The 23,913-nt window shown below is 45.5% G+C and overlaps 1 protein-coding gene across 2 annotated transcripts in view; it reads right to left on the bottom strand.

Moving 5' to 3' along the window:
* LOC135396740 (1-phosphatidylinositol 4,5-bisphosphate phosphodiesterase classes I and II-like) overlaps positions 1–23,913 on the bottom strand; it is a 175,727-nt gene that overhangs the window by 16,693 nt on the left and 135,121 nt on the right. For both annotated transcript variants that reach the window (XM_064627881.1, XM_064627882.1), the window contains exons 4-16: positions 20,581–20,799; positions 19,425–19,643; positions 18,478–18,634; positions 17,804–18,001; positions 12,884–13,500; positions 10,441–10,537; positions 10,242–10,326; positions 9,432–9,504; positions 7,641–7,692; positions 6,301–6,455; positions 6,016–6,216; positions 4,249–4,512; positions 1,373–1,634 (exon numbers count right to left, since the gene is read on the bottom strand). In XM_064627881.1, the coding sequence (XP_064483951.1) occupies positions 1,373–1,634; positions 4,249–4,512; positions 6,016–6,216; positions 6,301–6,455; positions 7,641–7,692; positions 9,432–9,504; positions 10,242–10,326; positions 10,441–10,537; positions 12,884–13,500; positions 17,804–18,001; positions 18,478–18,634; positions 19,425–19,643; positions 20,581–20,799 (2,599 nt within the window). The remainder of the gene's footprint in view (positions 1–1,372; positions 1,635–4,248; positions 4,513–6,015; positions 6,217–6,300; positions 6,456–7,640; positions 7,693–9,431; positions 9,505–10,241; positions 10,327–10,440; positions 10,538–12,883; positions 13,501–17,803; positions 18,002–18,477; positions 18,635–19,424; positions 19,644–20,580; positions 20,800–23,913) is intronic.

Raw genomic sequence — 23,913 nt, 5'->3', positions numbered from 1 at the left:
GCTCCACTAGTTGATTGCCGCAGAACAGGGCACAGACATTTCTGTGCAGTTTGTACTAGATGTGATGCTGGATGAAAAGCTGCAGGATAGATGCCGAATTTGCCTTCTCAGCATGTACTTTTAAGTGAGAAAAATAAATGTCAGATATAAGTTGTTTCGGAATGCAGTGTGAAAAGTGCACAAAGTGATGTACATATTTTTATGATGGAAGGCACTGAGCTAGTGTGCTCACACTCTCTTTCTGCACACTGAGAAAAGGATGAAACTTCCCTTTGATAAGCAGCATTTTCAACATTTAAAGGAGCCCAGAAGGCCATCTAAAGAATTTTCTGTTTCTGATGCATTATGAAAGGATGTGACTTGACTTGACAACTAACACAAAAAATGTCTTTCTGTGGAATATTTTTTCTTAGACAAAAATGCACCCAAACATCGACACGGACGTTCCTGCTTAACTCACTCTGCAGGTTGAAAGGAGGAGGAGAGGGAAGAAAAGCGTCACCGGTGATGGCATTATGGTCAAAAGAATGATCGCACTTCAATCGGGGACGTGCTCTCCGCATTTTTCCTTTTCCCTTTCTCTGACGGTTCTCCCTGTATAGCAGACGACATTTCTCTGAACCAATCAGCAGGCTGTACCATAATGACGCCGTAGCAACCCGGGCAGTTAGTTGTGGCCACCGTTACGCATGGTCGCGACTTTGAAATCAAATTCCGAGATATTTATGCATCTGTCGAATGAATGACTTCGCATAGTGCACTTTAATTAGCAGGTTAACGGCTTGGCTTAAAAAAAGGGTTGTGAATGAAGTGCTTTCTGTGCTTCTTTGATATGTATAAAAGATATGCTAGTTTCGCAGGAAATGCATAAAAGACATGCTGACAAAGTCCAGTATGTATCATATCTAAAGTGAAAGCTTGAATTAAATTAATTAATGATATGCTGTAAATAGATACACCTTAGACATGTGAGCAAGGGACATATCTCGGTCTTCGTACAGCTCAAGTTATGCAGTAATGCTACACCAGCTCGCGTGGCATATTTGTTAGGATGATCACCTTCCCCGCCAAGGCTGGGAGGTGACGCGGGTTTGAATCCTGGCACCGGCTGTGCTGTCTGGGGTTTTCCCTGGGTCTTTCGACAGACTTTCCAGACAAATGTCGGCACAGTTTCCCCTGAAGTCTGCCCAGGATGCATGCTAACTTCCCGTCCCCCGCTCCTTCCTGCTGTCCTCTCTTCATCTGTCCATGCCTGTACACCACTAATAGCCACAGCTGCTTCCCGGTGCTAACACCAAACTTTAATATGGAGATAACACACAAAAGCCAGGTGCCTGTGCTGCAGTGAGACAACATGTATGTCAATACCCACGTGTAAGAGTGTCCTGTCGCACCAGTTTGGGGTCTGGGCTGCGCTGCACTCCCCCATTCAAAGTGGTACTTGCAGGTCCCCCGTCAGTCACCTCAGCCGCTCCTCGGGGACTGTTGCCTTTGGCCTCAGATCCTGCTGCTCCCCCAGGAGACGAAGGTCCAGCTGCTCCTCCTGCATGCCCCGCTGCGAGTGCGCCGCCTGCACCTGCAGCTGCAGGAGATGACACCTGTGCCGGAAGCTTCGTCTCTGCTGCCGTGGGTCCCTTTCAAAAGCAATGCATGTCAATGTTTCAGTTACAGAAGAGCCTCCTCAATGGTGCTGTTCCTTGTTGCATGAACCATTTTTATCCCCCTTGTGCAGAAACACAGGAATGTTTAAAGGTGTATTTATAATGCACTTACAGTTACAGTACTGCACATTCTGTGACGAAACGTGTGTGCTTTCAGGTGTGTGTTAGGTGCGGTTAGTACAGTACATATCATTAGAAGTAAGTACTCATTGCTCTGACCAGAAAAACTTCATCATTGCACATAGAGCAATAGCTGCATAGGCACACTTGTAACACATGTATTTGCCATAACAACCACGTGGGCATAATTATACTCAGGTGAAAAATGTTTGCAGTTACAAGTGGTTTATTAAACAATTCCTCCTTGAAACCACTTTGAACCACTTTGTACGTAAATGGCTGAAAGTGAAAATTTTTCATAAACCATTAGGAATTGCAGACATTTTTCACCTGGGTAAGCACGCTCGGATTGCTATCCATGGCAGCATAACTGGAACATCATATAATTAGCAGGAGTCTAATTTCATGAATGACAATGTTGAGCAATAACTGTGTAAAAAGTACACATAAAATGCACATATGTGAGGGACAAATTAATCATATTGTTATAGCCATGCACATTGTAACACTGTGTAGCACATTTCTTGTTCCTGGAGAGTCCTCCAGTATTTCCCAATGCACTTACAAAAGTAACTAGGGTAAGCAAAAATCGAAAAGTTTATATGGTAAAAAGATTCATTGTTCTTAGAGGAGAATGGAGAACAACAAATACACAGCCACACTTTTTAGGCAATGTGAAGGCTTCTGTGAACAGTCAACTTAACTGTTTCAAATAATTTTTCAAACATGAATCTTTGCACTTCTTTCTTCTCTATCTTTCTTCCACTTTCATTTTACTTCTTCCAGGCATACAGGGTGTCCCAGAAAACGTGGCATTGAATTATAATAAAAAAAACTATGCCACCTAGAATCATGCGGTCAACAGCATTTGTTTTTATTAGATTTTTGCCACGTCCTAATGTGAATGTCATGCACTCCAAGTTTAATTATGTAAATATTTGCGAGCTGAACTCGGAAATTTGCCAAGTAAAGGTCACTTTTTTACCCCACCAATATGAAGAGCGTGCTGAATTCACTCAAATTCGTGATAATTCACAGTGATATTCACGAGCTATCCCATCGGGAAAAATAGCCGAATATCATGCTTTTCGGAGCACCGGACGATAGCGCGCGATGACTTTTTGAGCGCAATCGCTCTCAGTGCGACGAAAGGAGGTGCCAAAGCCAGCCCACAGAGTGGTAGTAGAAAAAGTAACAGTTCCCAAAATTGGGAGAGGGAAAGCATTATCCCAGCGAAAGTCGGACGTGATAAGCCGTGCCTGTTTTATCTCTTTCTGCGATGTCGGGGAGGGCTGGGTTTCCAACCTCCTTTCGTCGGACTGACAAAGATTGCGCTGAAAAATTCATCGTGCGCTATTCTGTGCGACCTCCGTAGAGCATGATGTTCGGCTATTTTTTCCGATGGGATAGCTCCTGAATATTTCTGTCAATTATCATTAATTTGACTAAATTAGACACGCTCTTCACATTGGTGGGGCAAAAAAGTGACCTTTACTAGGCAAATTTACGACTTAAGCACACAAAAATTTACATAATTAAACTTACGTTACACGACATTCACATGAGCAGGTGGCAAAAACCCAGTAAGAACAAATGCCATTGACCGCATGACTCTAGGTGGTGTAGTTTTTTTATTATAATTCAATGACACGTTTTCTGGGACACCCTAATGACGAAAACACAAGTGACTTATACTAACAGATTCAATGCGTTTTTGTTATATTAAGTCATCGCGGAGAGCATACAACAACATCTGTCATCGTATCAGCAAGCTGTGTGTATGGTACTTGTAAAGGTGTAAAATATTGCTCATGCGCTTGCTTGGGCATGGTATGATGCCCGCCACAGCAGGAACTAACTAAGGTCGCCCAGGGTTGAGGGTGGCACAGCCTACAGCATAGGTTCTCAAACTCTTTCACCTGGGGAACCTTTAGACAACTTTCAAAAATCCCCAAGGAACCTGTAGTTACTCATAGTGCAACAGGAATAATGCTGTGTTAAGCAATTTGAAAATATGCTGCATCGGTGATGCATGTGAAAATGGATGCATGCGCACGCATCTACCGAAGAAGAGAGGAGGTGAAAATGCGCGACTCCACCTTCTCCCATGACCAGATAAAGTCCCCGAAACTGCGCAGAGGAGTGCGTGCATTGAATAAGACATCGTCATACCACCGTTTGTTGTACTGGGCTGGGCCAATGTTGGCCAGGCTCACGCATCTGTAGAAATCTGCACGAGTTCCGTGGAGTGACGTGGCTAGATGCGTGGAGTTTTTCTCGGAACCCAGGAAAGCGGTTTGAGAACCCATGGCCTAGAGTCACTAAATAAGCTTATTTAGCGACTCTTATCACGATAGAATCAGAAGCACATTCTTAAACACAAGTACTGCAGAAGCATGTATATTATTAATAATATGTAAACGTGTTTTGAGCATCAGAAATCAAGTACCACTGTCGGAGAGCTCACCTCATCGAGATCATCGGTGAGGGCCCGTAGCTGTGTTGCATGCTTCTCGATGCGCGACTGGTACTTGATGGGGTTAGCCAGGGCATCGGCCAACTCTGAGAGGCCATCAGGCACATAGTCCTTGACTGTCACTTGGACAAAGAGCGTCTGGAGCAACAGGGGTTGCCCTGACTCATTGCGCAGCGACACGTGCCGATAGCCCGGACGTAGCCCCACCACGGGCAGGATCCGGTGTCCCAGCAGCTTCCCACTGTCCTCGCATACCTGATTTGCAAGCACACGGACATCTGTTTAGGACCACCTTGCTTATCGCACAATACCACAATGATATTGTATAGCGCTGTGCTATTCATAGCCTATTTTCAGAACTCGAAATTTCCTAACATTTTTCGAATAGTACTGAAGCGAGGTATCGCTATCGCCATTCTGCAAGTGGGCTTTGCCTCATTGCATCCAAGAGTTAGGCGAAGCACTCTTCTCGTTACCGCTATTTTTTTGCTCCGTTCTGCAGGTCGGCTTCACATCATTACACATAAGTGAAGCGTGCTCTACATTGCTTACAGTATTCTGCCACTAAAGTCTACACCTTCTGTGACTTCATGATCAACACTTTACTCTCAGCACTGCATATTCCAGTAAATCTACTCCCAACTTTCAGAGTTATGTTCAGTAACAGAAGAAAATATGCGCAGTTTCTAAATAAAGTACATGAAATTCACGATGCAAACATAGAAATGAGGAGATGCACACAAAGCAAGCTGCATGGATCATGTTGACAAACCCTCAGTGCAGTTCATCCCACTAGTGCAGTCTACCATACACAACACAGAGGGACCCTTCTCTCACGATATGTTATGCTGCATGAAAAGGCTCACAAGTTTGGAGCAGAACATCATCGAATGAGCACAACACTACCAAATATTTCACCATGAGGTGTTCCAAATTATTCGAATTGGGCCTTCTCTGATTATTCGAATTCGATACGCCTTCTGAAGAAATTATTCGGATTCGATTTGCTTGCTTTCCCTTTCACAGCCAATCACGTAGCACAACCTCCTTGCGCGTCCTTGCCACCCAGGGTCCCAGCTGTGCTGCCGTTACGGATTACGCGAACCGCATTTTGGCTTGCCTACATTTTGTGCTTTTGTTGAGATCCACTTCAAAGTCCCCTTCTTACCCATGGGCTGTGGAGACGGCCCGCGGGTGAAATAGAAGACTCTGATGATGAAAAAAAAAAAGTGTTGATCATTGCAGCCGCGAGATCTGCAACGTGCTGTAAGTTCCTGCCAGTGATGCAAGCTCCGAGGAGGGCTTCGTGTCCTTCAAAGAGTACGCCAGGACAGAAGACACAGAACAGACCTGTGCCGCAACTCTCATGGGGGACATCGTTCTGAACACGGCTCGCACAAATGAACAGAGTGACGGCGGCGGCAGCGGCGATGAATCTGCGTGCGCGCAGTTGTTTTCGGAAGTTTAATCTTAAGCCAACGGCGCGCACTGCGATACGATGGACTTCGCAGCCCATCTTGAAGAAACGGTGAGGTGCGATGTCATTTTCGGAAAGTGTCAGACGAACATAAGTGAGTTCTTCGACAAGTAAATATATATTCCTTCACCATGTGCCCAGGTTCAATTAATTCGAACACCTGCTTAATTCAAAACTTTTTCGCCGTCCAGGCAACTTCAAATTAACGAGGTTCTACTGTACCAAGCATGTTACACAACAATTTCTGCATGTAAAAGAACATATTTTTCACAGGTACACACCGAGATACGTAGGACTGCCAGGTCCGGGAGCACCACTTTTTTGAAGACAAAGGGTTCCTCGTCGTAGACCGGATTTATGCCGTTCGCCGGCACTGTGCGCGTGCGGAACCGTCTCCGTACTGTGTCCGCAGGGAGACCAAACATGTCAACTTCCACGTATGTTCCTACATGCTTGTCTGTCAGAAACTGACCAGAGATTATCTGTGCAAGAAGCAAACTCATATTTCTGCACTCTGTTGCGAATGACTTCCATGCTGTTAATAGAAAAACGGTGTCGCTTCTCACCCTAATGGAAACTGTTCCGGCAATGATACCATCCACTGTTGATTCAGTGAAGGGATCAAACTTGCGATCAGCCCGTCGCATGAAGTCTGGTTTCAGTAGGTAGCCACTACGGGCGTTGAACTCAAATATCCCGAGATTCAATTGCATACCGAGATCTTTAGAAGAGAAAGATTGAGGAATTATAGGAGGTTGTGATCACTGGCATTAAATAATAATACAGTCGCCAACCGATTTTTCGGACATGCTCGATTATTCGGACTCGTTTGCGGAACGGCCTCATAGAGTTGATGTCAGGGCCGGTGCTAGGGGTGTGCAAGGCCTGAGGCAAAGGCACATCGGGGGGCCTGTTTCACACGATTAAATGCATACTTGATATTTTAAAAAAAAGGTTGAGGGCTTCATGCGCGTGGCCTAAGGCTGTCGCCTTACTCGCCCTCCCCCATCACAGGCCCTGGTTGATGTACAAGAACGTCAAAAATTTCGGACGCCGTGCAGCCCTGTCGCTCGATATTTCGAACTCTGTTTGCTCAATCAACGAATTTCTCTCTTGGGGTGACGGAAAATATTAGTATCATCCGAAATTCATATCAGAAGAAATCAACCAATATTGAGGGGAAAAAAAACAGGCCATGATTGTTTATTTTCCATTCCTCTGAGTGGAACAGGGCTGTCGTAACGCTTTTGCGTCTCCGTTCTTGGCCAACGGCTTGATTCCGAAGGCCCAGCACGTGCTCTGCGCCTGCGAGTCGCGCGACAGCGCTGTAAAGCGAGCTTCACGTAAAGCACGCATGCATTAGGTGAAGCAGACTTGCGGACTTGATGACGACGGTGTCTCTGTCAGTGTACAGTGACGAAATGTCACTTCGGGAAATATAAGCTGATGTTATCAGGTAGAGCTGGAAGCGCGTTAGGAAAGCATCGACAAATTTTTTCCAGCCTACTAGTACTTAGTAAAGTTTATTTTCAAGCGAAATTCGTTTTTTCGGACTGCTCGATTATTCGGACTTCTGCGCGATCCTCGCCGAGTCCGAAAAATCGGACGGCAACTGTATTCTGTCACAAACATTGCGCAGCGTGCATTGCGCAACATTGCACATTTCTGTGTATTTTATCCACAGTGAAAGAGAAGCATTGCTTTCTAACACTGTGAAGCTCTAGTACTACAGGCATCCAAAGCAGACCCAGAGGAGACATATTTAGAAACACTAAATCTGCAAAAGACATCTTTGGACATCTACATGCCCAAAAGACATGACTCAAGGCAGAAAGACTATTTCGGATCTCTACACAAAAGGGTCCAAGTTTGCTCCAAGGACTGCTTCGCCATCCAATGAACTCACCTAAAGTTTGGTAGTTTAAGGCTATAAGTTGGCAGCCTGCATTCCAAAATACCTGCAACAAAACAAGAGCTGTAGTTTCTGCTCTCAAACACAGTATTCTATTACAAAGAAAAACCTCATGATAGAAAATAAGCTGTGATGAAAGGCAAACTCATGAAACCAGGCAATCCTAATATCGGGGTTTGTGATGCAGTGGCATGAGGATTCTCCAAGGCAATGCAAGCAAAAAGAGAGCAGCATTGTTCTATGCCATCATCTCTACTTCGTTAAAAATAGTCTACATTAATATCGTTATCAAGGGCCGTCACCAGGTGCTAGAGATTAGAAGCCCTGGAAAAAAACAGAAATTTTGGGGAAAAACCAGTTTTTTTCGGGTTTTTTCCTTGTCTCCGGAAAAATAGACGAAAATTTCCAGGTGACAAAATTCAAAAATGTAAATTTTCGTGCCTTTGATGCGTTCCAACCCGCCAACAGTGCCTTAGGTGCCTCCAATCTGCCAACAACCACCAACTTAGTGCTCCGTCTGGCCGCCCCAAGCGATCGCCATCGCATTCACATAATGTCGGAGTTCTGGCCAAAGTGGACAGGTTGTTCTAATTACCTACTGCTGAGTAGACAGCAGTCTCATGGGAAGCTCTGCTCTGCACTTATGCCTAGAGGATGAACACTACTAAAGCGATGAAAGATGAAAGATGAAAGTCACTGAAAAGGTTAGCCAGCTGTAGGGATCGAACCCACATCTTCTGGATTGCCGGTCCAGGGCTCTACCAATTGAGCTAAGCTAACACGCCTCTCCAGTGACTTTCGGGGTGCGTCATCTGAAGGGACGACAAACCAGCCACTCACTCTCACTCACCCTCCTTTCACTCTTACATTTTTGCTCACTCATACACACATTCATACGACGGAAATCGACGCAAACGGCACCTGTTGAACAAGAGATAAACTGATGTTCTGAGGCTGGAACAACAAGGAGGGACAGATACAAACAAAGCCTCAAATTGCCTAAGAAATCAACGATGGATCATCTTTCATCGTTGATTTCTTAGGCAATTTGAGGCTTTGTTTGTATCTGTCCCTTCTATGTTGTTCCACCCTCAGAACATCAGTTTATCTCTTGTACTACTAAAGCATCTAGCTCATTCTATGCTGTGGTTTGGCCAGCAATGCTTCGACTCAGCAGTAACCACATTTGTTTCCATTTCTTCCAATTTTTCGGGAAAAAACCCGAAAGAAAAAAAAGAAAGAAAAAAGGTTTTTTCGAGCGATTCAAAATTTCCGGAAATTTTGAATCTCTACACAGGTCTGCTGGGCATCGCTGATACATGTATGTGTTTGTTTGTTTGCAAGAAAAAAAAAAGATATGCGTTTGTAGTTTCCACTCAACCCACAACTTTATTAATGAGAACTGCTTGGACATTAAGTTTAAAAATGCGAAGGTTGTTTGGCTATTTTGTGGAAATACACATGCCTAACATTAATGTTAATAGTAACAGTGTGTATACTACACAATGTTAGTAACAATGTTAGTAACCGAATTATCACAGACTGCAATGCTTCAAATCCGTATTTGAATTTTGTTATCAAGCTAGTACGTTTGAAGGACTTTACTTCGTGATCATCCTGATGTATACAAAATTGCAATGAATGTCCTTACGACGTTAGGAAAAAATTTACTTCCATACCTAATTTTGTTGTTATATCGGAGTCTGTTACAGAGAAGTTCCTTTGAAGCATTGCATTAACAATTGCATTCAATTATGTTGCAATACTAAAAGTAAAGGAACAAACCTGAGGCATGTAGTTACTGGAAGAAACTCTTGTACCACTTGGATATATCCTACTCAATTGGCGCTTATTATAACTGGTGGCATAGTCAAGTTAACTCCTTTCTAAATCTTGGCATGAACAGTGGGATGCAGTCAATTATTGGTACAGTGGAGACCTCTTGCAATGACGCAGTACACAGTGCATACAGTTGCTACTTCCACTGGAATAACCGCACAGATACCGAATTCAATGTGGCATATTCACTTGCATAATCAGCATGATTGATTGCATAGTTAACACCTCCCCCAACCTTGTTGTCCAACGTATAAGCATTCATTTGTCAAATATTCTTTGTATTTCTTCAATGACCTTTGAAAGGTCATTCTACGGAGCATGGATTCTAACTACAACTGTACTATGCAATAGACGATTTCAGAAATTGCATGGATGGCCCACCAGAGAGCGCCGTGTTGCGAAAGCCCCGCGGCCCCGCTGCACCTTGGGATCTAGTTTTCATGAGTCGGAGAAAAGAAGAAGAGCGCAAACGGTTTCGGTTTTCTCTCTCCTTCACCTCCCGCACCTTCGAGCAACAGGCAGACGAGAACGAATGTAAACCATTTCCCACGACGCATTGCGCGCTGCGCGTGACTTGGGCGACGGAGGGCCCCCGTGCGGAGCACAAGGGCAATATCTGAAATCGCCTATTACATAATGACTGGCACTGGCAAAATTGCTGAATACCTTGAGAGAAATAATTTGCTTGTGTTCACCTTCATTTATTCTCTACCCCAACAGAGCTATAACTACTAACAAAACAGAAAAAAAGGATACTTGACAAATTCTACAGGATGTTCCTTGAGCAAATTCGTGGCCTGTGTCTCAACGAATGATGAGATCTCATAACTGCGGTCCCTTTCTGAAAAGAAACAACATATGACGCAGAGCGTACAATTAAAGTTACTTAGGCACACAGTGCAGTTGAACACAGCTAAAATGTATCACGTAATGGTATCGCTTAAAAGGATCTTACTTTCAGCATGCTCGAAGGAATGAAACCGGACTGGCTGAATGTAGTTGACAAGAGCAGACATCTCTGCAACTGCCTCTGTTTCCTTGGCGGCTGTACCCTGTCATAAGCATAATGTGTTTCAGACACTGTTGACAAAGTTTGCTAGCACTTTAAGTAGCAAACAGTGAAGGACTAGCAAATTCAATGTTGTGCCTCCTAAAAGAAAAAATATGCGGAAGTCATTTGGTCGTCCCAATCAAGTCTGTGTGCTGTGTATGCAAGTCAGTCACAAAATGCAGAGCTAGTGTGTGTGCATCTAAATTTTCTTGTGTGCCCTTGGTAGCGTTTGACATAAATATGCATGTTACCCTTTTTCTAAAAACAAATGAAGCACTGCTTTGCAAGTAATATATGAACAGGGGCATAGCGAAGGGTCTGCTTTATTATTATTAGGAGGCTTCAGCCCATCCGTCGAAATGTAGTCGACCAGTAGTAAGCGTGGTGCTATTTTTTTGCAGGTGCATCGTGGGAATTCACAGAGGTGCTCAACGTATCGGATCATCACTGGCTATATCTTTTGTGTTTACGGGTTTTATGTTTGTTTTAAAATTGGGGGTAAAAATCTGGTGCTATTTCAAGAGCTGTAAGACAGGTAAAGTTAGGCAATGTCAGGTGGAAACGCAAGTTTTCGGGTGGATAATAAAAAAAGAGCATTTATCGCATTTTAGATGAACATGAGATGCAGAACGGACATGCTGGATGTGTAGTGCATGTAGCATCCTCGAGTGCCGGCACCGGTGGCTGGACTGGCACTTTGTAAAGTTAGTTTTCGGGGATTTTCGGGTTTTACTCGAAGTGACGATGATGCAAATTGGGGGGTTAAAATGGGTTTTACCCTAAAACACAAGGCCATAGGTATATCCTAGCAATCACCAAGTCAACGCATGTTGCGTATGTCAATACTCAGTCAGGTCATTTCTTACATCATTTTTTTCAGAGAGAACGAAACAACAAGGATTCTACGAAGCACAAATATTACAGCACACCGGAAGGTACCAAGCGGCATGCCCCACCATCAATTCACATTAGCACGTTAACAGCAAGAATCCTCAAGAAAAAAATATCATCTTGCGTGATAAATTGTACTAAATGGGGCCATTGTAATTGAGTCTCAATGGTTCATAGGACTCTACTACAAGCAGGGTGTCGAACCGCAAAAAATACGGGTACGGTTCGGGTTCGGGTTCGCGTTGTTTTGATTTCGTTCCGGTTCGGTTCCGGTTCGGCCATGCCAAGAATCGAACCGGTTCGCAAACCGGTTCGCAGCCCCGAACCGGTTCGCGAACCGGTTCAACGCTTCCGTTTTATATGTTCCATAAAACTGCTTTTATCAGGAAATGCGTGGCTAATAGCTTACTGCTGTTGTCTGCATTGACGTCTCTAGCGGTGAGGTAGCCCTTTAGCGAGAAAAATGAGGAATGGATGAACACTTATTGCAAATAGAGTCCACGCTGTTGAAGCGATGTAGTCCAGCTACTTTCTGTTCCCAAAATCTCTTTTTTCACACGCACAGTGCCAGCAAGATACACTTAAAGGAAGCCTAATAAGATGGACAGCGTAACATAGACGACAGTACCAGCCGGCGACAGTACATGCCTTCGCAACGTGAATCGATCTGAAACCGTACTGAAGCATGTCGAAAATAAGCCTGCCAGCCTTACTCTGTCCGAGCTCACAGAAGTGCACTAGTTAATCCACAACACAAAGGCAATATGTCACGACACAACTGCACTACCAATAAGCAGAACCACATTTACTTTTCAAGCCACGACCAATCAAACAGGCACCGTTCTGCGTACGCTCCTTCTCCACTTCTCATGTTTCTGACTTGTTTAATTTGTACTGCTCACGTGTAAAGGGAAATCTTGGGCGCTTATTTGATCGCATATTCGTCCTGTAGAGCTACATAACTGGCCTACTCCATTCCTGTTTCATTCGTCCGTGTGGCACCTCGTCTCTGAAGAGTAGATGCCCCACCGCGTGCGTGGGGCGCTAGCCGCGGCGCTCACAAGGACAACTGCGCTTCAACATGTTAAAAAGACGCTGAAAGTATACTTACTATACGTCGTCATCTCACTGCTAGGTGAAAATTTCTGAAATCCATGATATAGGCGCGTGATGATGATACCAATATGTCTTCGTTCGGGGATAGAGAGGAACTCTTATGCTGACTTCTTTTATGTCCGAACCGTTTTGTTGCGAACCGGTTACCGCTATTATTTTTTACGGTTCTGCTCCGGTTCGGGTTCAACAGTGTCATGAAAATTTCGGTTCGGGTTCGGGTTCGGTTCCGGCAAAAATAACGGTTCGGGTACGGTTTTCGGTTCGGGTTCGGGTTCGGTTCGACACCCTGACTACAAGCCCAATAAATGGCGCGGAAACTATATCACAAATAAACCCCTACCTCGTTTTGGTCTTCGGATGACCTGTCAGGTACTTCCTCTTCTTCTGTCCCCGAGTCTGTGTCCCAGTCTTCCATGTCAGCCGCAGCCACAGCAGCTTTCGGATCCCCGTTCATCTCGCTGCTCCCGATCCCACTGCTATCTAATGGCGACGACATGAGAGCATCCGACTCCCCGGATTCCGTTTCCTCTCTCACCACCCCCTGAGGGGGAGGAGCCTTGTGAGGCCGAGTATGATGCTTCTTCTTGTTCTTGATGATGATCTTCCGCATTAGCTGCTTGGCAGAAGGCAGTGGCTGGCCACTCTTCAATGGATGGCTGGAGAGTGGTTCCGTGACGAGCATGTCTGCGAAGAACTTGCGGCAGTACATGGCCATCTTGGCCTGCTGTTTGGGTGAACAGTGGTTTTCAAACGAGAGGATGACGGGGAACTCGGACGTCTTGAAGGCGCTCTCAGCGATGGCTTCAATTACTTCCTTGAGGAGTATCTCTGTAACTACTGTGTAGCCATGGGTGATGATGGGCTCCTCGTCGGAGTTGCGTCCAGTCCAGCAGTCGAGCTCAATGCAGCGACAGCCCGCGAGCAGACACTGGCGGTACATTTCCACCGATGATTTGCCTGCGTTATAACAGTTCCTTAGAGCGTAGAAAGAAAACACAGTCAAGCTGGTGAATTTGACTATGGTAGCATACAGGCTGTGTATGTATAAATTTACGCACACATTTTGGTGATACATGCAGAGACAGGGTTTATGTCAGCGTGACTTCAACTCTTATTATGAATAACTAGAGCTTGGAGTTTTAGGGAAATATGTTTTTCTAAATTCAGGGAGTAAAAATCAGGTAAATAAACATGTGCTCTAAATTCATGCAAATTCAGGTGGAAAAACTTCCACTGTGCTAAATTCGGGGAGAAATCGAGCTCAGTTACTCAAACTAACTGAGCTGGCTCGGTACAAATGGTGATGTGACTGCGTTTGCTGCCAAACGAGTTAGTGTGCATTCCTACAGATGCCTCAGTGAGGGCAATTTGCCCGGTAAAAATCGGGTTTCACCCTAAAGAGGCAACCTTCAATTCGGGGTGCAAATTCGGGGAAGAATCGGATTAAACCCTGAAACTTCAGGCTCTATGAACAACAACGCTAAATAGCAGGGCTTGTTCCAAAACTTCCCCAAAAATATAAAGAGCACTAAACGCTCCGCAAGTGCACGACGTCAATACACATGACATCACAGTGACATTGCTAGGACAGTTCTGATTGGAGGAACCATGTGCACGCTCCATAAAGGTAAACAAAGGAGCATTCGGTGCACAGTGTGCCTCCAGGAGGGCTGAAACGGGTCTTATTTGTGTCACTTTTCATTCAAGACAATCTTGGTTTATCGACGAAAGACAAGCAGAAGTTTAACACGATATGTGTGCTGAAGTTTGAACTATTCGTCTCTTGTGTAAGTTTGTTCATGTGAGCATCCTGCAAACATTGTTCTTCATTGTGTGCAGATTACGGCCTTACGGAGTGGACAAATATCAAGGGTGAACTGCGGGTGTCCTCATGGAAGTGGCAAATGTAGTCACATGGCAGCCACAATGCTCTAAGCTACCATGAACTGCAGGTCAAAGACAACCGTGCCTCAACAGGCGTATGAACTGGTTGCATCTTATACTGACAGGAGCCTGACTGTGCCAGTGGCACCAAAACGGACAAAGATGAGGTTCCTTTCTGGAAGATTGCAAGACTCCACTGTTGTTAGGCACTAGAACTTCTATAGGGCCATGCAAGACAGCACATTAAACTATGGACAAAAGCAAAATGGTGCTGACAACCTGATGCATGACTGTACCCCACTAGTGGGGTACACCTGAAACTGTAGCAGTATCAGTTGTCTTGTGGGTGTGGCAACCTTTTCCTCATCCTTTCATAGTTCATGCCTCCCGACATATTTCTGTGATTATCAAAATGTGGCTGTATATGCTCTATGTGCACATTTCAGTGAACAGGGCTACTTCAAGTCATTGTTCAGTTCGATAGGCAAAGTAAAATATTTGCAAAAATATTTCTACACTATTTGATTCGTATTTGACATTTTTACTATTTGCACAACCCTAGTTTTTAGCAGTAGTGCACCATAGCCACTAATATTTTTCATTGTGTCTAATTAATTTATTGTATAAGACTAAGTAGCTAACTTTTAATATATATTAGTTTAAGAGCCAAGGGGTCAATTGGAAAGTTGTAGATTAAGGAGCACCTGACTGAGGAGTTTCCACACTTTGTGTAACTTTCTTTCTCCGGCCTAATAAAAAAGCACACAGAATACAAAAATGTACCAAGTGACAATGCGCCCACGATTCCATTGTCACATGTGTTTTTCTTTAAAATTTGGGGGCTCTTTCTCTAGACCGAAAACAGAAAAAAAATATTTCCACACAAAGCATACCTTGCTAGAAACTTTTCATCGAGGTGCTCTACAACTTTCCAATTGACAACTCTAAAGTATTACAGAAGCCATTTTTAACACCCTGTTTTCTTTGTATAAAACTGCTAGGCAGGCCAGTAAGATGCACCATGAGAATTATTTCACCCCATAGAGTCATAATTATCGCAGAAATTGAATTTAAAGTAAAAAGCGACCGTGCGCAACGGCGGTGGAGAGCAGTACCAGCCTGTGATCTGCCTGGCGCCTCGCGGTGGCACTACAGGCACCACGCTTGCTGATTGGTCCAGAGAAATGTTGTCTGCTACTCAGCTGTCATCTGCTACTCGGCTGTTCGGGTTCTGAAAAAAGCATTGCTCCTGGCTCGGCCATGATTCGGCTGCCCTTTCTATCCCCAATTCTATGGGGGAACTGGTAAAACTGGTCTACGGCGGCAAAGGGACAGGGCACTGGCCCCCACTGACCAGCGAACCAGAACGAGTTGCCATCATCGGTGACGTGGCATCATACTTCTCCTCCTCGTTATACCCGGAGTGGCGAGTTAAGGGCGAACGCGCAGACCCATGTTTATCCGAGTTTTTTTTTTTCTGGTAAACAAATTGCACACATCAAAACCTCTCGTGCTATTCGACAAAATGACACACACACTTTCATCAGACATCTTAATCTGAAATTTTTTTGGATGGCTCTCTGTACTCCTTTAAACTACCATTTTAAGAAGTACCTAACTAGTCTTATTAACCTATTAGGTGTTAATTAACTTTTTATTTTTTATTTTAATTATTTAATTAACTTAAAGTGTGCTCTACCTTCTTTCAAATTTTGGCGTACGTTAATTAATTGGGACGCCCCACACAGAAAAACATCAGCAGGTCAACCGTGAGGGTGATTTACAAGTAAGACATCCAGTTGTTGCACTAAGGAATTGTTTGTTTCATACGACGGTAGTTCCATAAGTTTCCGGCCAGAGGTAGAAAATGCGCGCGAATTTGAAAATGCAATTAAGGACACGTGGCGCCATCTGTTAGAGGGCCGGAGCACCACCCTCAACCCTCTCCATGCTTTTGTTGGTTGGAGAGCGGCATTTCAAACAGCCAGGGTGCACTCTTCAATTAAAATGGTAAAAATCGAGTACCGCGCTGTAATAAAATTCTTGACGAAAGAGGGACTTTCGCCTAAAGAAATTAAAGCGCGACTGGACAACGTGTGCAGAGAAGCCTCTCCGTCGTGCACGACGGTAAAAGACTGGGCTAAGCAGTTTCGACTGGGGCGAGAGTCCATTGAAGATGATCCACGCGATGGTCGTCCAGTGGAAGTGGTGACACAAGAAAATTTGTCTCTTGTCGAGGAGGAAGTGCTGAGCGACAGGCGTCTGAAGGTTAAGGAAATCTCAGAAAGGCTGGGGCTTTCCAAAACAACCCTTTTTCGCATCATCGGCGAGCCCTTCACATGAAAAAGGTCAGTGCGAAATGGGTGCCACGACTTCTCTCGTCAGTTCTAAAGCAACAGCGCGTCGTCTGTGCCAAAGAGTTTTTGGAGCTCTGTCAAGAGAACGGAGAAGAAATATTGAAGTCAATTGTCACAGGGGATGAGACTATGGTGCTCTACTATGATCCCCTTTCGAAAAAGGAGTCGATGGAATGGCGCAAACCAGGAGAAGCACCCCCAAGAAAAGCCAAGGTCACACAATCCACAAAGAAGATCATGGAAACAATATTTTGGGATTGTCACGGGATCCTCCTCATCGACTTCAAAGAGAGGAACACCACAGTGAATGCGACTTATTATATGCTTCACTCCTGCACCGACTGCGAGACACCATCAAGGAAAAGAGGCGCGGCAGGTTGAGTCGAGGTGTCCGGTTGCTCCAGGACAATGCCCCTGTCCACACGGCTTCTGTTGCCAAGGCTGCACTGAAGGAGAGCGGCTTCGAATAAATCCACCACCCACCCTACAGTCCATACTTGGCACCGAGTGACTACTTCCTGTTCTCAAACCTGAAGAGGGATCTCAGAGGACGGAGATTTCAAAACGATAGTGAGGTGCAAGAGGCAGTTTTCCAGCATTTTGCGGACAAAACTTCAGACTATTTTTTCAAGGGTATAAGAATGCTGGTTGAAAGGTGTCAAAAGTCCATCGAAGTTAAGGGTGACTATGTCGAAAAGTGATACACTTGTTTCGTCTCTATGACTATTAAAAGTTGGTCGGGCCGGAAACTTATGGAACCACCCTCGTATGTTAGCTTGTTATGGTCTAATTGAAAAATATTATGGTGAATTCCGCTGGTTGTTTTCATGCAACGCAGTGCAGTGTGCCGGAGTAAGTTGAGCCCAGAAATGAACAAGGCGCAAACGGGAGGACCAATATGAAACGCAACGCACGTTGGATTGAAGCGGCCGTGTCACACAAGTGCTCGAGCAAGTATAACTCTTTCTGCACTACAATGACCAGTGGAATTCACCATTAGTGCTTTATCGTTTGCTCACCTGTGAGTTGATGTCCTGTCAGGTAGGTGTTATGAGAGGAATTGATGAAGTAATGGTTGAGGGGCTGATCCATGTCGAAGCTGAGATCAAATTTTTCGGGTGACACGATGGGATTGTCGGCACCCATGAGGTATCGCAGGAAGCCTTCCACAGAAAAGTGTCCTTTGGCCACGTAGCTCTTGTTTGGCTCATATTGCGCTGCAGTGTACATATAGGGTAATGTCACAACACAGCAAGTATGACATAGTTACTAGTGACATTACACATCAGGTTTACATTAGCCGTCTGTGATTCGTCAAAAAGTGCATAATGAAGTGTAAAGCAGTCACTTGCATACACCGTGACCTTCATACTATCGTAAATGATGTATGTATGTGACGTATATGAATGGTACAAGTGTACGCATGAAGTGTAAAGCAGGTCAGGTTGCACACAATATTGCCATATGGCATATACTCCATGGTTGTCATCTGTCGCTTTGTTGATAGCTCCAGTGTGTAGCCTTTTACAGCACAAGTTCAAAGAATAGCAGCTGTTGAAGAGGCAAGATCAGTTCAACTGCCGTTCTTAAGTCCAAGAAAGCAACTGAAAGCTGTGAGTCTTAGCTGTAGCATTCAACCTTCTGTGTCTCATTGGTCTCAGCTGCTGCTACAATGTACGCAATCCCTCCTCACCTATTATATCTCTGGCTCTTGCAGGATTGGCGTAAGGGTAAAGGATCTCGTTGAGGCGGGGATCCCTCTGTTCCTTGTTGAGAAAATCCACCAACTGGTCCACTGTCATCACTTTCTTCTTGTTGCCCCCACATAATTTCTCGAATATGGAATCCACCTATCATAAACAGCATCATTTAACTCTCATAACTCATTGTTCAGTAAATGTCTTAACCACAGCCATGCACTCAAGCTCTGCGGAATATGTTGATTGCAAAATTTGATTTTGAATCAAGCGACATGGTATTATTGTGACCCTATAGCAGGCCTTCTACAGAGGTTTGGAATGAACCAGATTTCATTGCATTATGGCTTGTGAAACACTTATAATTAGGGCTGTGCAAGTATATTTTTGATTTTGTGAGTACTGAGGCGATTGACTGATTGACTCGAAATCTGAATTGAATATAGACTTCTACATTCCAGTTTTGTGTCAAGGGAATGTCTCTTTTAAACGTGATATATTTGAACAGTTCTGAAGCTGCACACATTAGCACAAAAAGGCTGCAAAAGAAGGTGCACAAGAAAGTGAGTGCCGCTCCATACAAACATCTGTATGCATATATCAAGCATGTATGCAGTTTGATCACACATACTATTAGCTCAGTATTTGCTTCAGTTATGTAACTGCATATTCGCTTTGTAGCATTTCCTTCGGGTATATGTTTATTCTCTTTGCTTCGGGTATTTATCTTGTTGCTTTGGTTTTAAAATGACCACTCGCACAGCCCTATCCATGATCTTCCACAACGCTTGGAAAGAGTGACAAACACAAAGTGGCACTACAACAGAAGCACAGAGAAGTGGACATGCACACCACTGTGAATGTGTTACTGATTGCATTTTCTGTGGAAGAAACCCTCGGGAAACACTAATCGTCGCCTCCGCAGATGGGAGAAACCTTGTACCTCTTGCCGTCCAACAAGCTGCCTGTAGAAGCGTAGGAAAACGTCGAAGGTAAAGCGGTCAGGAGCAACGGTTTCGTTTTTTCCCGTAGCCAATCCAACAGCTTCAAGGGCCCTCTCCACTCGTTTTCGGTCGTCCCGGTGCTGGGCAAACATTTTCAGCACGTTCTTCACCGGGAGTCGTCCTTCTCGGTCCGTCATCAGCAGCAACTTCGTGTGCGCCTTTGAAAATAGGGATCATGGGTTTACTTTCATACAGCCTTTGGGTTTACTTTCATACAGCCTTTGGGTTTACTTTCATACAGCCTTTACGGTGCCATACAGAAAGCAATGTATCTTTCATTCCACGAGGAGAACATTTTTTGTGCACTTTAGTAGCACTTTAGTGTTAAGACAATCACAGCAGATAATTTCCACCATAGAAGCCCTGTGGCTGCCCACATGGCTACTCTCAATGACTATGATTGCTGATCCATGGCTGTGACTGGTGTGCCTCTCCTCCCAATGAATAGTATGTCAACTCCAAAAGCGATGAGGTCTTCTCTCGTTTATGTAGCATTGTCGGTCGCAGACTTCCTACATGACCTGGTAGCCTATCAGACTGGCATGAAAATCTCTGAGGAAGTCCTGCTAGAGCATGTCCTGCAGGTTGCACTAATAGGAGATGCCGCACGCTGGCTTCCGCTTCAGCCGGGGTCCCTGCGTTTGCGTGTGTTCTTCATACGCAGAAGCAATTGTTTCTCTGTATGGCACTGTAAAGGCTGTATGAAGGTAATATGGCTGCACTGTTTGAAAAATACAGCACAGTAGAAAAGGGTTAATTTATTTTAATTACAGTAGCTTCCAAAAAATATGCAGTTCTTTGCTGTTACGACAGAGTGGCTGAGTTGCATCATAATAATGCACAGCATTTAAACAGCATCATAAATACAGCATTTATCAGTTCACAAATACTGCCATCCCTGTAACGGTCCCATCTAATTTAGCCACAACCAGTTACAGTAGTGAGTGATTTGCACTTCTAAGTCTGCTATAGGTTTGCTCTTACACTCAAAACTGTTTGGTTCGTACTGCACATACACTGAGCCTAGCAGACAAACCATGTCTAGAGTAGCAGGGTACTGTCTAGTTTGTACAGAGGGCTGTGGAATGGACATACTTTCTCGAGGAACTTTGAGGAGGGAGCGTTGATAGAGAGAAGGTTGTATGCCATGCGCAGAAGCTCCTCGGTCCAGAGTTGAGCTAGCTCACGGCAGTTGCAGCAGAAGTGGATCATGCTAACGTTCACCAAGTCTGGCCCGTACACTACGCTCAGTGTTTTGTCTTCCAGCGGCGTGTCCGCCGCTCCCATCGTCACCGAATCACGTAGCTTTCCCTCCTGTTTGATCAAAAGGTCACATGTTAATCACGGTACACAGGCAGACAAAAAATTGGTGGAATAAGACCAACTCTGTGTCTTAAATGCCTAGAGAGCTGCAGTAGAGATGTTTGTCTGAGCCCCAAAGAGCATGATTTTGCATAGCCAACTATTCGACAATTTCCCACAATCGTTCGGCACATACCCTACATCCGCAAGAGAGCAGTAAGAGTAAGGATAGAGTAAACTGTGGTTTTGCATTGCACTTACATCACAAACAATGCAACGGATGAATTGTATTCCTTTTGTATTACTGTCAAAGCAACGTATCTTTCATTCCATGAGGAGAAAATTTTGCACTTTAGTGTTAAGTTAATCACAGCAGATAATTTCCAACATAGAAGCCCTGTGGCTGCCCACACAGCTCGTCCAATGACTATGATCGCCGATCCATGGCTGTGACTGGTGCGCCTCTCCTCCCAATGAATATGTCAACTCCAAAAGCAATGAGGTGTTCTTTTTTTATGCAGCATTGACAATGCTTAGTCGGCACAAGCAACGTCACCTAGGCTAAACAAGGCCCACCAGCTAACCAACGTAACACAGGAACCGGCACATTTAAAACTCGCCCTACTCTTATTCCCATTGGCCACAAAGCTTGCCGCACCACTCTACATCGCCACAAGGGAGTGTTCGGGTACTATGGGATGCCATGGGAGCCCTAGAGGTGGCACCTGGTGGTGCTGCAGTGTAATTTCTTGGGCGGAGTAACTCTGTTAAGAGTTGACAAACTACATTTTGTGGCGTTTATAGGTTGAGCAAAGGTATAAAAGCCTGCTAATCACAGCCATGCTTTCAGTGGCTGCATCCATGGAGACGAACTGACATTAGCAGCCTAGGAGCAGCCAGGCTTTCTGCGTTTGAAAACTGACTCTGGCGGTTGGCTGAAGTGAATGACATCGAGCAGGCCTCAGAGGCGTGGCACTGCCAGTTCATACAGGGGTTTTCCCAGTGGCCCCACGTCCTGTAACACCCTGAAAGATCTTACAACAGCCCGGCAAATACCTGCCCATAAGGGCAAAATATGTGAGTAAAAGGCAAATAAAGCCCTAAAAACCAGCAGATATGGCGTTCACGCTCCCGTACGAGTCCCCCCAGGATGAAAATCCTGCTCAAATCCCTGGTTGGCACCATCAGGGATTTTCCCAGCAGCTCTTAACAGCACCTAACATCCCTCAAAGATCTTGAAACGCCCCCCCCCCCCCCCAAAAAAACGCCCAGGAAGCCAGCTGATACGGATGATACACGTCCCCAAAGGAGTTCCGATATCCCCTGTGGTAAAAATCCTGCACAAATCTCTGATCGCCACCATTAGGAATTGTTCCAGCACATCACCATACCCCAAACAGCCCCAAAGATGTAGCAACACCCAAAAAAAATAAAACCCGAAGAGCCAGCTGATACGGATGGTACATGCCCGCAACGGAGTTCCGATACCCCGCGTGTGGTGAAAATCCTGTGCAAATCTCCGATCGCCACCATTAGGAATTGTTCCCGCACATCACCATACCCCAAACAGCCGCAAAGATCTAACAACACACACACACACAAAAAACCAAAGAGCCAGATGATATGGACGGTACACACCCCCAACTGAGTTCCGATACCGCTGTGCTGAAAATTCTGCGCAAATCTCTGATCGCCACCATTAGGAATTATTCCATTATATCCCAATACACCCTGAACAGCCCCAAAGATCTAACAACAGCACAAAAAAAAGCCCGAAGAGCCAGCTGATACGGATGGTAGATGCCCCCAACGGAGTTCCGATACCCCGTGTGGTGAAAATTCTGTGCGAATCTCTGATCGCCACCATTAGGAATTGTTCCAGCACATCACCACACCCCAAACAGCCCCAAAGATCTAACAACGCCCAAAAAAATAAAGCCCGAAAAGCCAGCTGATACGGATGGTAGATGCCCCCAACAGAGTCCCGATACCCTGTGTGGTCAAAATCCTGTGCAAATCTCTGATCGTCACCATTAGGAATTGTACCAGCCCATCACCACACCCCAAACAGCCCCAAAGATCTAACAACACCCAAAAAAATAAAGCCCGCAGAGCCAGCTAATACGGATGGTACATGGCCCCAACGGAGTTCCAATACCCCGTGTGGTGAAAATCCTGTGCAAATCTTTGATCGCCACCATTATGAATTGTTCCAGCACATCACCACACCCCAAACAGACCCAAAGATCTAACAACACCCCAAAAAAAAAAAAAGCCCAAAGAGCCAGCTGATACAGATGGTACACGCCCCCAACGGAGTTCCGATGCCCCCTGGGGTGAAAATCCTGCGCAAATCTCTGATCGTCACGATTAGGAATTGTTCCAGCACATCCCCATACACCTCAAACAATCCCAAAGAACTTACGACACATCCCGAAGAAAGAAATCCCAAAGAGCCAGCTGATACGGCTGGTAACGCCTCCTACGCCCAATTCCAATAACCCCTCGGTAGGGGCGGATCTAGGATTTTCCCGAGGGGGGGTCCGCTGTGGACAAGTGCATCGTGCATGCTGGGATTGGTCCATTGAACCTGTAGCGGCCGGTGGAAAACGACAAAGATGGCCACGCGCCTGGAGCACCTGCCTCAGTTCTACCGGCGCGGCCATGGAGATAGGCCACCATCATCGCCGGTCGGGGCTCATGTAGAGGAATACCATCGTCCTCTACATTTGGTGACCCGAGACGTTCTACCTTCACCACCTGCGCCGTTCTCTCTCCTGCCACCGCCATGGCCTGCAGTGCGCAGTGGCCTGCACCGGTGACCACCCCGCTCCACCGGCGGCGACCCCTGCTCTAGCGGTCGAAGCATCCCTCTCCCCGCTGCGCCTCCCGCCATTTTCAGTCTCCGACCCGCAGCTATGGTTCGCCCAGGTTGAAGTTCTTTTCGCCGGCCGTCGCATCACTTCGCAGCTCTCCAAGTTCGGGTACATCCTCGCCCACCTGCCGCCCGAGGCCGCGGCGGAGGTCCGCGATCTCATCATTCGGCCTCACGCTGAGCACCCGTACGATACTTTACGCGACGAGCTCATTCGACGCACGGCTCTGTCCTCGGAAAACCGCATTCGG

Source organism: Ornithodoros turicata, chromosome 6 (assembly GCF_037126465.1).
Source record: "Ornithodoros turicata isolate Travis chromosome 6, ASM3712646v1, whole genome shotgun sequence".
Taxonomy (NCBI): domain Eukaryota; kingdom Metazoa; phylum Arthropoda; class Arachnida; order Ixodida; family Argasidae; genus Ornithodoros; species Ornithodoros turicata.
This window is presented reverse-complemented; position numbering and strand designations above follow the sequence as displayed.